The 14130-nt window shown below is 33.3% G+C and overlaps 1 protein-coding gene across 1 annotated transcript in view; it reads left to right on the forward strand.

Annotated features, from left to right (window-relative positions):
* Window positions 1-14130, forward strand: part of LOC141449560 (larval cuticle protein A3A-like) — a 684900-nt gene that overhangs the window by 58452 nt on the left and 612318 nt on the right. Inside the window, exon 2 of the mRNA XM_074119108.1 lies at window positions 1461-1561. Within this exon, the coding sequence (XP_073975209.1) occupies window positions 1474-1561 (88 nt within the window). The 5' untranslated portion in view covers window positions 1461-1473. The remainder of the gene's footprint in view (window positions 1-1460; window positions 1562-14130) is intronic.

Consider the following 14130-nt stretch of genomic DNA (forward strand, 5'->3'; position numbering starts at 1 on the left):
TGAACTTTACCTCAACAGTAAATAAATTTATTGACCTCTACAGTTGCGTTTCGACTTTTTTCAAGCTGAAAGCATTACAAACTCTCAATTACAGCAGAGCAAGTGGCCCGTATTATTGCATTAGTTGAGGATGGACGGAGTCAGCGGTACGCAGCACGAACGTTAGGGTTGCCTGAGACCACCGTCCGTAGAGCCATCCATCGTTACCGGGAGACAGGCCTCTGCACTCGCAGACAAGGTTCGGGTCGACCAAGAGCCACAGAAGCACTTGATGACCGATTTATTAGAATTCACACTCTGAGAAATCGTACACCAACTGCTTCTGAAACAGCTCAAACACTGCTTACTGTTCGTGGAGTTTCAGTCAGTGCCGAAAATGTACGAAGAAGGCTCGCTGAAATGAATTTACGCTCTAGGAAGCAAGCCACAGGACCATTGCTCACCGTAGACCATCGGAGAGCCCGTCTAGAGTTCGCTAGGGAACACTGCAACTGGTCTGAGAACGATTGGAGTAACGTTCTCTTTTCAGATGAGTCCCGTTTTGCTCTCTACTCACCTGATGGGAGGCGACGAGTTTACCGAAGGCCTGGGGAGCGCTACGCTCCGTGCAATATTTCTGGTAGACTACCATTCGGAGGTGGTTCAGTGATGGTGTGGGCTGGGATTTCTATGGGGGCTTATACTGAGCTCCACGTGTTCAACAGGGCAATCTTGAATGCAGATTTGTATGTGTGGGAAATTTTGCAGCAATATGTGATACCCTATGCACCATTTTTTAAAAATTTTATTTTATGCAAGATAATGCCCGACCACACACTGCCGCACGTGTTGTTCAATATCTCCACGATACTGGCATTCGTATTCTGAGATGACCAGCATGCAGCCCGGATTTAAATCCAATTGAACATCTTTGGGATGAGCTGGGTAAGCGATTAAGATGGAGAAATAATCCTCCCAGGAGCTTAGAAGAGTTGCGAGGTGCTCAGGTGGAGATATGGGAGGAATTTACACAAGATTTTGTGAGAACTTTAATAAGGAGTATGCCGAGGAGATTGGATGCAATAATGCGAGCAATACGCGTTACTAAAATTCTTTTTCTCTTTTTTTAATCGGAAGAAATACTTTTTTTTTCTAAACTCATTTTTTTGCCGAGAAGTACTTTTTTGTTAAATTAAAGGTTTCTATTTCTTTTAGATCATTTTCTATTTAATTTTAGCCCACCCGTAACTTTATACTTCTTATATTCGCTAACTAAAATAAAATGTAGAACAAAAAAGTTACAGAGAAAAAAAATAACGCATTTTTAAAGTGCGCCACTTTTTTTGTGGAGCAGCGTATCATTATTATATGTTTGAAATCCTCCTTCTCATTTAATTATTCTTATTTAAAGGAACAACTGAAAATTGTAAATTTAAATAGTTGTTATTAATTTAAATAGTTTCTCGCTTATTCTGTTTCAGACATGGAGTTAAAATGTGGTCACTAGGGACTCTGCCTTTATTTATTAGTGTATTTCTTCTCGCAGATCTTCGAGTTGCCACGAATCCGGCATCAACAAAAGGTAGGTTATCTTGTTAATTTCTATTCCATTTTGTTATGTTTTGCTTCATATGGGTAATATTTAGAAACGTAAACGATAATTTTAGTGAAAGGAATGATTTTTTTTTCTCAGTTTGGTACAAAAAATTGTCGGTATAAAAAATTATAGTGACAAGTAAAAAGTAACAAAAAGAAATGGTATAAAAATGTGGCTATTTAAAGACGAAAATATTTAATCTATAGCACTTAAATTTATGGTATTTTCTTATGGATCATTGGTTTAAACAGAAAATATATTTATCAGCCAATAACTAGCAACACATGACTTAATACAGGGGTGGCCAACCCATATGTTCTTGAAGCCACTTACGAAATTCATTATAAGCCTATGGCCGCTTATAAAGTTATTTGTGTATCTATTAGATTAGGCCAGGGGTCGGCAACCTATTTTAAGTAGAGAGCCATTTCTTCTTAAATAATTTTAATAAATCTTACTAAGAGCCGCAAGGATGGTAGAGTGTAAAAAACTGTGTAGATCATTTGTATTCACAAATTATTATTTTATGATATTCAATAACATTTAAATGTTTTATATATTTATTTTCACTTATTGCGAAGTAAATAAACAAATAAATAATAACTAAACCTGTATTTGAATGAAAATGGCGGCAGTCCATTATTACGTACTGTATTTTAAAATAATTCTATTCAATTTCAAACCTATCACATTTAAAATTCTTTTTGAAAAAATATCTTTACTTTAATAAATGAAATTTTAATTTGTTTCAATAAAATTGAAATATACAATTTATTTTAGACAGGCTGAAGAGCCACACAATTTGAATAAAAGAGCCGCATGCGGCTCGCGAGCCGCGGGTTGCCGACCCCTGGATTAGGCCCACTCCAAAAACTTTTTGCAGTGAAAATTTAAAACCGAATTTATTATTATTAATATTCATACATATATAAACAGATACAATAATAACTATCATTTACTTAATTAGTGAGATATTTGTTTTTCAACTCTTTCACTTATCTCTAACGAGTCGATCTCATTGCGCGCATTTGCTTAATTTGTGTTGCAGATTTTCAACCGTTAAGTTTGAGCTTGATTTATGTTAGGGAAAATTTCATTTTTGAAAAAACGATTCCAAGTTGAAAGAAGTTCTGAAAAGTACTCACTACTTTTTCTGCCAATTGTTTCAAATTAGAAAATATTACGTTTGTAACACGTTTCAAATATAACGTTTGTAAAGTAAATCCAAATGCGCTCAACTTTTTGTGCTAGATTTCTCAAATTAGAAAATGTTTCGCTTTTATTGTAACTAAATGTTATTAAAACTGTCCGGTAGGACAGTTGTATAAGGGTTGACCATCAAAAACTGCACGAAAAAGTGTAACGTTGAAAAACACCCAACTTTGACAATTTTTTTCTATTTTTCTATAAAAGATAAAATTCCCAAATTTTCTTTAAATCTTACTCCAAATTCTCCTTTATAACTATAATTTTTTTGCAACCACCCAGATCTAATAGGTTTCGAGAAAAAAGTTGCCGAAAATGAGCAAAAACGGCTTTTTCAAAAAATGTTCTTGTTCTTGTTCTTCTTCTTCTTGTTGTTCTTGTTGTTGTTCTTGTTACCTTTTTTGTAAACAACGTAGCGCCTAAACGCGTGAACCGATTTTCATGAATGAGGTGTCATTCGATTCGGAACTTTATGTAGATGTGCCTTTTGGGGGTCTCGGCCCTGTACATCGAATGGGAGAGGAGTTAGCCCCCTTTATGTAAGGCCCCCTCCAAAATTATTATTACTAATTACTCTGTAAATCTTGGCCCTATTTTGATAAAATTTGGTAGGATGATAGGGTTAGGGCTCCCCTACCTAACAATAAAGCGACGATCTGCTCTTACACTTATTAAGGGGAAGTATAGCAATCGTTTCAAATTATCGACACGTGAACCGATTTTCATGAATGAATCGAAATTTTGTACAGATTTGTACTTTAAAAGTCTCGACGCTATGCCTCATAAGGAGGGGAGTTTGCCCCACCCAAATAAGGCCCTTTCTAAAACTATTATTACCAATATTTCTACAAAGCTTAACCCGATTTTGATAAAATTTAGCACGAAGAAGTGATTAAAGCTCCTCTACGTGGCTGTGAAGTGCCATCATGCTCTTACACCTACTAAGAGGAAGTACTGCAATCGTTAAAATTATCAATGAGTGAACCGATTTACATCAATGAATTGTCGTTCGATTCAAAATCTTTGCCTTTTAGAAAGAAGTACTGTAATCGCAGTTTATTTTTCTTGCTCCTCTTAAAAGGAAGTACTGAAATCGCAGTTTAATTTTGCTATTTACGTACAAATACCTTCCTATTTTATATAAAAAGGCTTTCTCAAAAAAATTGTTATTGAGGATGGTTTGGGGACCGCAACTATAACCATTCTTTAAAAAGATCTCTCCAGTGGTAGTTACGGTTCCGATTTAACACCTTATCAGGTTATAATGATAGAATAGCTTATTCCAAATTTTAAAAAAATCCAATCTGTAAAGCAGATATGTAACTTTGCTAATAGACAAAAAGGAAAATCTGTCCAAAAGGTACAAAAATCTCCTTAACAAAAACTTACAGTTTAAAAAGTTAAGTATAAGGGTTGATTAAACGCCAAAAGGTACACAAATCAGCAAGTACCCAACATTTCATTAATACTTCATTGATATTATTTAAGTAATTTTACCGCATTAATTTTCATTAATATTTTTTAAGAATTTATTAGATGTCACATACCCTTATGCTGGCCAGTTCATTCATAATAGTTATAATTGTGATAAAATGTATATTATATCTTCGTATAAATAGGTACTTTATTTTAACTCTATTCCAAATTATTCTTCTGATTCTGAAGTTGTCACACATACATGCATGTTAAATTAGAAAAAGACAAATTTAGAGCCGGCTACTGTTTAAATTTGAATCACGGAGGATTTAAAGCAATATTTCAGTCTTGAATTCGTCTTACCGAAATATTCGTGAGGACAAATAACACACAGTTAATAACAAGTAGATTATTCAACAACAATTATTCATTTCTCAATTGTAATTTAATTTAGTTCCCCTAATTTTACTTATGGTAAAATACTGGAATAATTAGCTGTCCTAAAAATATGCATATCTTATTTATTTTATATTACATATACACAACATTGTGGGAAGAACACCTAGATGGAGAATGTAATTGAAGAAAACTATATTATTTACGATAAAGCCAGATTGACTACTTCATAAAATAACAATTACTTTATCGAAGAATGAACTTAAACCGACGATTTTTATTTAAAAATAAAAATAAATAAAATCATTGATGTAAGTTGGTGTAAGCAATTTTTAAAAAAGTTTATGAATTTTTTAGCCTCATATTTTTTTATTTTTTATAACGTTTTCTTTTTCACCAGTGATTAATAGTTTGATTATTATAGATAAATAGATATTACAGTCAATCTAAGTTAAATGGTGTGCTACTTGAACAAATATTTTGTAGATGAAAATGGCCAGCATAAGGGTATGTGACATCTAATAAATTCTTAAAAAATATTAATGAAAATTAATGCGGTAAAATTACTTAAATAATATCAATGAAGTATTAATGAAATGTTGGGTACTTGCTGATTTGTGTACCTTTTGGCGTTTAATCAACCCTTATACTTAACTTTTTAAACTGTAAGTTTTTGTTAAGGAGATAAAAATGTATGTTTGATTCAGATGTTTCAAAAATGTGTTTTAGTTCATTATTACATTGTAAGTCAATCAGTTTCATTAGGAGATAATAAACACTTTTTGTAAAATTACGGTGTACTCGTGGGCCTTACAATTATTAATTAAAGCGAGCCAGATGCGGCCCGCGGGTTGGCCACTACTGATTAATACATATTGTGTAATTAAAACTGTCCGGTAGGACAGTTGTATAAGGGTTGATCGTCAAAAACTGCACGAAAAAGCGTAACGTTGAAAAACACCCAACTTTGACAATTTTTTTCTCTTTTTCTATAAAAGATAAAATTCCCAAATTTTCTTTAAAATAAAGGGCAAATCCTCCTTTATAACTGTAATTTTTTTGCAACAACCCAGATTTAATAGGTTTCGAGAAAAAAGTTGCCGAAAATGAGCAAAAACGGCTTTTTCAAAAAATGTTCTTGTTCTTGTTCTTGTTCTTCTTGTTCTTCTTCTTGTTACCTTTTTTGTAAACAACGTAGCGCCTAAACGCGTGAACCGATTTTCATGAATGAGGTGTCATTCGATTCGGAATTTTATGTAGATGTGCCTTTTGGGGGTCTCGATCCTATACATAGAATGGGAGAGGAGTTAGCCCCCTTTATGCAAGGCCCCCTCCAAAATTATTATTACTAATTACTCTGTAAATCTTGGCCCGATTTTGATAAAATTTGGTAGGATGATAGGGTTAGGGCTCCCCTACGCAACATTAAAGCGGCGATCAGCTCTTACACTTGTTAAGGGGAAGTATAGCAATCGTTTCAAATTATCGACACGTGAACCGACCGAAGTGTCATTCGAATCGAAATTTTGTACAGATTTGCACTTTAAAAGTCTCGACGCCGTGCCTCATAAGGAGGGGAGTTCGCCCCACCCAAATAAGGCCCTTTCTAAAACTATTATTACCAATATTTCTATAACGCTTAGTACGATTTTGATAAAATTCAGCTCGAATAAGTGGTTAAAGCTCCTCTACGTTGCTGATGCTCTTGCACCTACTAAGAGGAAGTACTGCAATCGTTTAAATTATCAATGAGTGAACCGATTTAAATCAATGAATTGTCGTTCGATTAAAAAATCTTTACCTCTTTGCCTTTTAGGGAGAAGTACTGCAATCGTAGTTTATTTTTCTTACTCCTCTTAAAAGGAAGTACTGAAATCGCAGTTTAATTTTGCTATTTACGTACAAATACCTTCCTATGTTATTCAAAACGCTTTTTCAAAAACATTGTTATTGGGGATGGTTTGGGGGACCGCAACTATAATCATTCTTTAAAAAGATCTCTCCAGTGGTAGTTACGGTTCCGACTTAACACCTTATCAGGTTATAATTATAGAATTGCTTATTCCAAATTTTAAAAAAATCTGTAAAGCAGATATGTAACTTTGTAAAATAGACAAAAAGGAAAATCTATCCAAAAGGTACAAAAATCTCCTTAACAAAAACTTACAGTTTAAAATGTTAAGTATAAGGGTTGATTAAACGCCAAAAGGTACACAAATCAGCAAGTACCCAACATTTCATTAATACTTCATTAATATTTAAATAATTCTACTGCATTAATTTGCATTAATAAGTTATTTTTTAGAATTTATTAGATGTCACAGACCCTTATTCTGGCCACTTCATTTATAATATTTTTTTGTTATAATTATGATAAATCACATATATGTACATGCATGTTAAAGTAGAAAAAGACAAAGTTAGAGAAGGTTACTGTCTAGAATTCGTCTTACCGAAATATTCGAGAGCACAAATAACACACAGTTAATAACAAGTAGATTATTCAACAACAATTATTGATTTCTCGATTGTAATTTAATTTAGACCTCCTAATTTTACTTATAGTAAAATACTGGAATAATTAGCTGTCCTAAAAATATGCATATCTTATTTACTTTATTACATATATACAACATTGTGGGATGAATACCTACATTGAGAATGTAATTGAAGAAAACTATGTTACTTGCGATAAAGACAGATAATTATTATAAACGTTTGACTACTTCATAAAATAACAATTACTTTAATCGAAGAATGAACTTAAACCGACGATTTTTAAAAATCATTGATGTATGTTGGTGAAGTTTCTTTTAAAAAAAAGTTTTGAATTTTTTAGCCTCATAATTTTTTTTAATTTTTTGTAACGTTTTTCTTTTTAACCTGTAATTAATAGTTTCATTATTATAGATAACTAGATATTACAGTCAATCTACAGTGCTACTTGAACATATATTTTGTAGACGAAAATGGCCAGCATAAGGGTCTGTGACATCTAATAAATTCTAAAAAATAACTTATTAATGCAAATTAATGCAGTAGAATTATTTAAATATTAATGAAGTATTAATGAAATGTTGGGTACTTGCTGATTTGTGTACCTTTTGGCGTTTAATCAACCCTTATACTTAACATTTTAAACTGTAAGTTTTTGTTAAGGAGTCCACTATGTAAGATGGCAGTGTGTGAGTAAATCTGGCGCGAACATCTGCTTGTTTTTCTCTTACCACAATTTGGTAATGAAATTTTAATACAAGTTTAGAGTTTGCACGGCAAAATTTAATGAATAAACTGGTCCTTTCCTTAATAGACTCCACTGTTATACTGTCGATTTCCTTGAAAAATGAAGAAGAGAATGAAAAGTGAATGTTCACGGTGAGTAAATGTTACTTCCATAGAGAGCCAACTCCGAAGCCAAGAAATTCAAAGAATATCCAAGAAATGCATAAACCGTAAAAGGTTAAACGACGCTGTTCTACATTTTGCCATGTGCAGCGTGATCTTTTCTTTGGTTGTGTTCAATCACAATGTTAGCGCAGGCTATTGCCCCAAATTAAAGTTATAAAACTGAGAGCTGTGGACCAACTAAAAATGCCCAATTCTCAGGGTCATTTAGCTACTGAATAGCATTAAATGACGTGAACATTTACGTCAAATCCTGGAGTGCTGAGTAATATTTTTGTAATCTATGGTATAGCTTTGCGGAAAATATGACTAAAACTCCTTTTTACTTGAATTATTTGTACTTATTTTATATTGTTCTTTCAAGTTACAGAAATAGTTATTTATTTAACAAGTGTGGAAAGTAGTACTTTTCCTCACGCGAGGCAGGGTTTGCACGCACGAGCGAGCGAAGCGAGGCGAGTGCAAGTGCAAATTGCCGAGTGTGAGGAAAATACTTGACACTCGAGTTAAATATTATATTTTTTCTGCAACCATTAGATTTATTAACTAAAAAAATTAAAAATTTCATTTTTACAGTCTACAAAAAGTAATTTATTTATTATAAACATTTATTGTTATATTACAATTATTTACATTACTTACGTATTTACATTACTTATTACATTTTCTGCTGTTTCTTGGGAGGAGTGTTTTCTAAACAGGAATCACAAGAATCCATTTTAAATTTCTATAAGGTAACACTATAACCTTTTTAACTGTTATAATTAAAAATATCTAATTATTTATTAAAGTATTATTTTTATTTCTATATTCCTTCAATTTTTATTTTATTTTTTAATATTCGTTTTTTAATTATTTAGTTACCTTAAATAAGCTTATTAAAGTTTTACAGAAAATATTTATGTTAATAACAAAACTTCTTATATCAAGGAAGCACAATAAAGTTTTTCCACTCACTAGTGCGGAAAGTGACACTAATGGGAATTTTTTCCCCACTAGTGTGGGAAGTTGGGCATTACACAGCTGATTTTAATTGAATAATGAGAACTTCCCTACATGGTTGCAGAAAAAAAATCTTTTTCTCAGTGCGTCTCCATTATAATTCGCCCTCTCTTCGGTTTATTTAAAGACTTATTTGTAATTTTAAGAAAAACAATATAATAAACAATAAACAGTATAGATGGACATTGTTTGGAGAGGGGACAAGCCATAAAAGAGATTATGGTGGCGATGTATGGTGAAATTAGTTTATAGCCAGAGTTTTCATCATTTGGTGTTAAACGGAAGAATAAGTAAGTGAAAAAGAGCCTGAAACACTGAGCTAAGCAAAGGATTCTGTACTATAAGTAGCATGCATTCCATTAAAAAAAGAGTAAAAAGTATAAAGAGAATCAATATAAAAGAGCTTAATATAAATAGAACTAGTACAAAAGAGTTAAGTATAAATAAGTTTAATTTTGATACTACCATCGCGTGCTTTGAACTTTTTTATTTAATGAAGTCTTTATAGGAAGAAGATTTTTATTAAAGACTAGAAAACACTATAAATTAAATAATTTTAAAAAGGAAAAGGGAAATGACTTCCTGATGTCTCGTAGCAAATTAAAAAATAAAAATAAAGTACTCTCCTCAAATCCAAGAAAATTATTAAAAAGTTCTTTCATTTTTTAACGAAAAAGAAATGAGAAAAAAAAGTTACTTAAAATTCCTTTCCATTGTTAACGGAAGAGAAAGGAAATATAAAAGGTAGGATGTACTAGATCAGAGGAAACTAATATTTTAGTATCTTAATTAAGGAGGAAATAGAAATAATGATAAAGACGAGAATAAAAGCCATTGCGCGACTTCACTTGCCAATTTTTTCTAATTTGGACATTTGTTTAATATTTAATTCTTATAAATACAGTCCTGTGAAAAAGTATAAACTCAAGATGAAAAACTCTTTTCTAACTGTTTTTAAGCTTCTATTCTGAATTTATTTAACGAAATATAATACCTTGATAATATAGTTTGCATGACTTGTGACAATTTTATTATTAGACTAGCTGTACCCGTTCCCACGTTGCTGTGTTTGAACAAAAAGGCAGTTTTGATACCTCAAACATAATTTATTAATGACCAAATGTATACAATACATCGAAATGAAAATTAACAATAAAATTACCCCTACCTCAGAGTACAGTAGTGTCCTTGCAAAGGTATCATTTCTACATAATGTGAAAAATTCAGTTAATGTTGTTGGAGGTGGTGACATTGCTCTTGCACGTACATTTTCTGATGTAAAATACACACGCTGTCCATTTTCAAGATGTACTGCTAAATGAACAACCGTTGAATATCGTTCATGAATGGAAAATGATATACAGGTAATACGCCATACATCCTCATTGCTACTTATGAAGCGTCCCAGTTTGATATTGGGTGACTTCATCGTTAGATGCAGTTGTATTTTGCACTCCAAACACTGCCATATCGCTTCCTTTGTTCACATATTTGCAAATATATTTTATAGCTTTCACTGAATTGCAGTACCCAACATTTATGTGTGCGTTATACGTTTTTAGTAGTAATGGAGAATATGGTACTACCCAACGATTATCAACGTCAATAGTATTGTTGAGTACTTTTAGTTTAATGGATTTTCCACCATCTTCGGTATAATTTATTCTCGTATTAATAATTGCAAAAAACTGTTTTTCATGGTTTTCATGGTTACACTTTTAACAAATATTACTAATTAAATGTAATTTTGATATTTTTGGGATATTTGTTCGGGTGCACCTAGAGCCCCAACTCTGATTTTAAAAAAAATTTGCAAAAATCTTCCCGGGGATATAACTAATAATTTCCCAAATTTTCACGGCGATTGGATATATGGTTTTTGAATCTATCGAGTACAAACAAACAGACACACATTCATTTTTATATATATAGAAGATTACATTGCCTGGATTAGCTAGAAAATGTAACAAAATAGTAAAAACAAATGTGAAAAATTATAAACTCAAAATGTTTTAAGTGAGAATACCTTTTAATAATTAGATCTTTCCCCACGTTTTTTAATTACCTCCAACAGCCTTGTGGGAAGACTTTTTACAAAGTTTATCAAAATGTCCTCTGGGATGTTTTCCCAAGCTTGGGTGATCCTTTCTTTGAGTTCTTTGACATTTTGAATTTCTGGCTTCTGATTGTCATAGACGTCCTTTATCATGAGCCCCACAAAGTTTCAATGGGGTTACGATCTGGACTAACAGCCGGCCAAACCAAAACATTAAGCCCGAAATTCTCAAACCACTGTTTTGTGGACCTTGCTTTGTGTATCGGTGCATTATCTTGTTGGAAAATGATCTCTTCTTCTTCTAGTTATGTAATAAAAGGCAAAAGATATTCTTCCAACACTTTTTGATAACTAATTGCATTTATTCATGCCAGTGATGAATGCAATTTGATACTTGCCCTTTTCATTGAAAGCAGCCTAAACCATCACTTTACCAACCCAATGTGACCTTCGAAAGAACAGTTTTTTTTCTCCTTTCTTATGTCGTGTCAGTAATAGTTGAAACAGTCGGGGCCATCAAGATTAAACTTTTATTCGTCACTGAAAATCACCCTGGACCAAATTACGCTTTCCTGGATGTGTTTTTCAGCAAACTGCAAGCGCTGTTGTAAATGATGTTTTTTTGAGATGCAGTATTCTTGTAATTTTTGCGATATTTTAAATACCTGGTTTCAGCTATACACTTCCGTATTAAGCTGGCACCACACCCTAAGTTAAATAGCTTCCCAATCTGAGCAGAAGAAGCACCAGTTTTTGAAATTTCTCTTAAAACGGCGCGTTTCACATAACTGGAAAATCTTGGAGGCCTTCCAGTTCTTTTATTTTTTCCATAATTTTCTTGGCCTAACTTTAAAGTTTTTAATCATACCTTGGGAGCGGTTTAGATCACTAGCGATTTGCCTTTGTGTTATGCCGACTCTTTTTAAGTCGATTATTCTTGGTTGCTAAATTAGGCTAAAATTTGGGCTAAGGCCCCTTTTCTTTCAATTTTTCTTTTGCCTCTCTTGTCCTCATTTGATCATAGAACATCTTGAGTTCGTCGTATCAACTAGTGCACGCCTACATTTTCTTCTCTTTCTACCTACCGGACACCATTTTCGTCCCCATCATGTCCATCTATCATTTGCCATGAGAACACACTGTCGGTCGTAAATAGTTTTTTCTGCAACAAGAGAACTCTGTCAGGAGATTGGAAATACCCAAAACTCTGGGCGCCAATGACCTCAAAAGATGAATCTCTTTAAATTAAAAATAACATTACTAATCAAAAATAAGTTTGTTTTTTTTGGAGTATTTCGAAAAGTAATGGACCATTCGGGCATGATGAAATAGTACTGTCAGGAAGCCAAGTCTAGGCAGGAGCTTTGCGATCGATCTTTTATTAAAAGAACAGCATTGTACTCTGGCTGAAGCAAAAAACTATTTCCTTTCATGGTGAAGTGAGTGCAGTAAAGTAGAATACTTGTTGCCCTAACAATATAAGCCATTCACTGGATTATTAATTAGTTCATTATTAAATAAAACAAGAGAAAACCAGCTAGAGAAGTGGCAGGATTCAATAAAAACCTTCTATACCCTTAATATAATAAGGGCTGAGGAATAAAACGTTAAACTGTACTTCAGTTTTGTAGTTTTAACAAGGCTGTTGAGAACCTTAACAAGGAGTAAATATTTAGCGTTGCATTTTACAGGATTAAAAAAATTGAAGACTCTCTTCAATGCTGATCACAATCTCCACTGAAATCATTGTTTCCTTTCCAACTCGTTTTACAGTCCCGTTTTGAAGCAGGTCAGCAGGGCTTAGTTGAATAATGGATACTAATTCTGGTGCATTTCTTTCGCTCAGGAAAATAAAAAATGGATTAAGAATCCAGAACATCAAAATTAAGTATTTTTAGGAAACTTTTGGTTCCACTTCAAAAGCTACATTCATCGAAGGATATAATTTACATCAATAAATGCCCTGGAGTTAAGGAATTCCAAAAATTCTCTACTGTCAATTAATATTAAATCACATTTACAACACCATGGCTTTTAATATAGAAATGGCTAAATTGATGCTAGGAGGAAGATGTTTTCCCTAATGGACGTAAAACGCAGGCCGAGGCGATGAGTGAGTGTTTTTTGGGTTGCTGATTAATTTTTAATTATTTACGAAATAGGTTAGAATGAACAAAAACGGTAATTTGGCAAAGTGAAGCCAATGTAGTGGACTGGTGTAACCCTTAGACTAGAGGTAGGCGAGAAAGTTCTTAATTAGCTTCTGGCCGAAGTTTACCACGACCATTAGTCCAACAAAGCCGGGAGACAACTGCAGGCCTCTTGATGGAGCACGGCAACCAGTTCACATGTTGCATCACATGGGCCTGTCAACAGATTGCCTGCAGAGATTTGTTAGAAAGAAGTATTTAGTATGTTCTGGCTTGAGTGTTCGTCTCTTTGGCGAAGAAAAACTAGTGTCATCAAGTCACCCATGACTTCCTCTCCGAACTGCTATCTGATCAAAGAGAGAAGATTGGAGCGCTGCTCCAAACAGAGGGAGTTTCTGCAGATCCCTTTAGACATTGTAGTTCAGCACGACTAACTAAACACTACTACCAATCTTTAGATCAGAACATTATGTATAGAATGCAAACAACAAAAGAATTCTTGTTTCTATACAGCTATAGGAGAGTAAATCCAGTCAGAGCACTCTTACAGCTGAAATTTCATAAATAATGTTTAGTAAAGTAAAGTAATCGCATATTTTTTCAGGTGGGGCTTAACTTCTACCTACCAATTACATAAATAATGTATACCTATACTCTACGTTACAATTAATATTTTGTATACAATTTTATTAGAAAACCATTTTATTAAATATATTGTAACGAAGTTGACCTGGGCATAGAAGAAAGGCCTAGATTGTTCTAGGGGTTGAGCGATCAAAGTCAGTAACAGGCCGCCACTGCATAAACAAAAGGGCGGTATCTACCTGTGGCAGAGAAGAAAGGCCTAGATTGTTCTAGGGGTTAAGCGACCAAAGTCGGTATCAGGCCACCACTGTGTAGACAAAAGGGCAGGTCTCTACCTG

Source organism: Rhodnius prolixus, unplaced genomic scaffold (genome assembly GCF_049639745.1).
Source record: "Rhodnius prolixus isolate KJV_2025 unplaced genomic scaffold, Rpr scaffold_2, whole genome shotgun sequence".
In the NCBI taxonomy this organism is placed as follows: Eukaryota; Metazoa; Arthropoda; class Insecta; order Hemiptera; family Reduviidae; genus Rhodnius; species Rhodnius prolixus.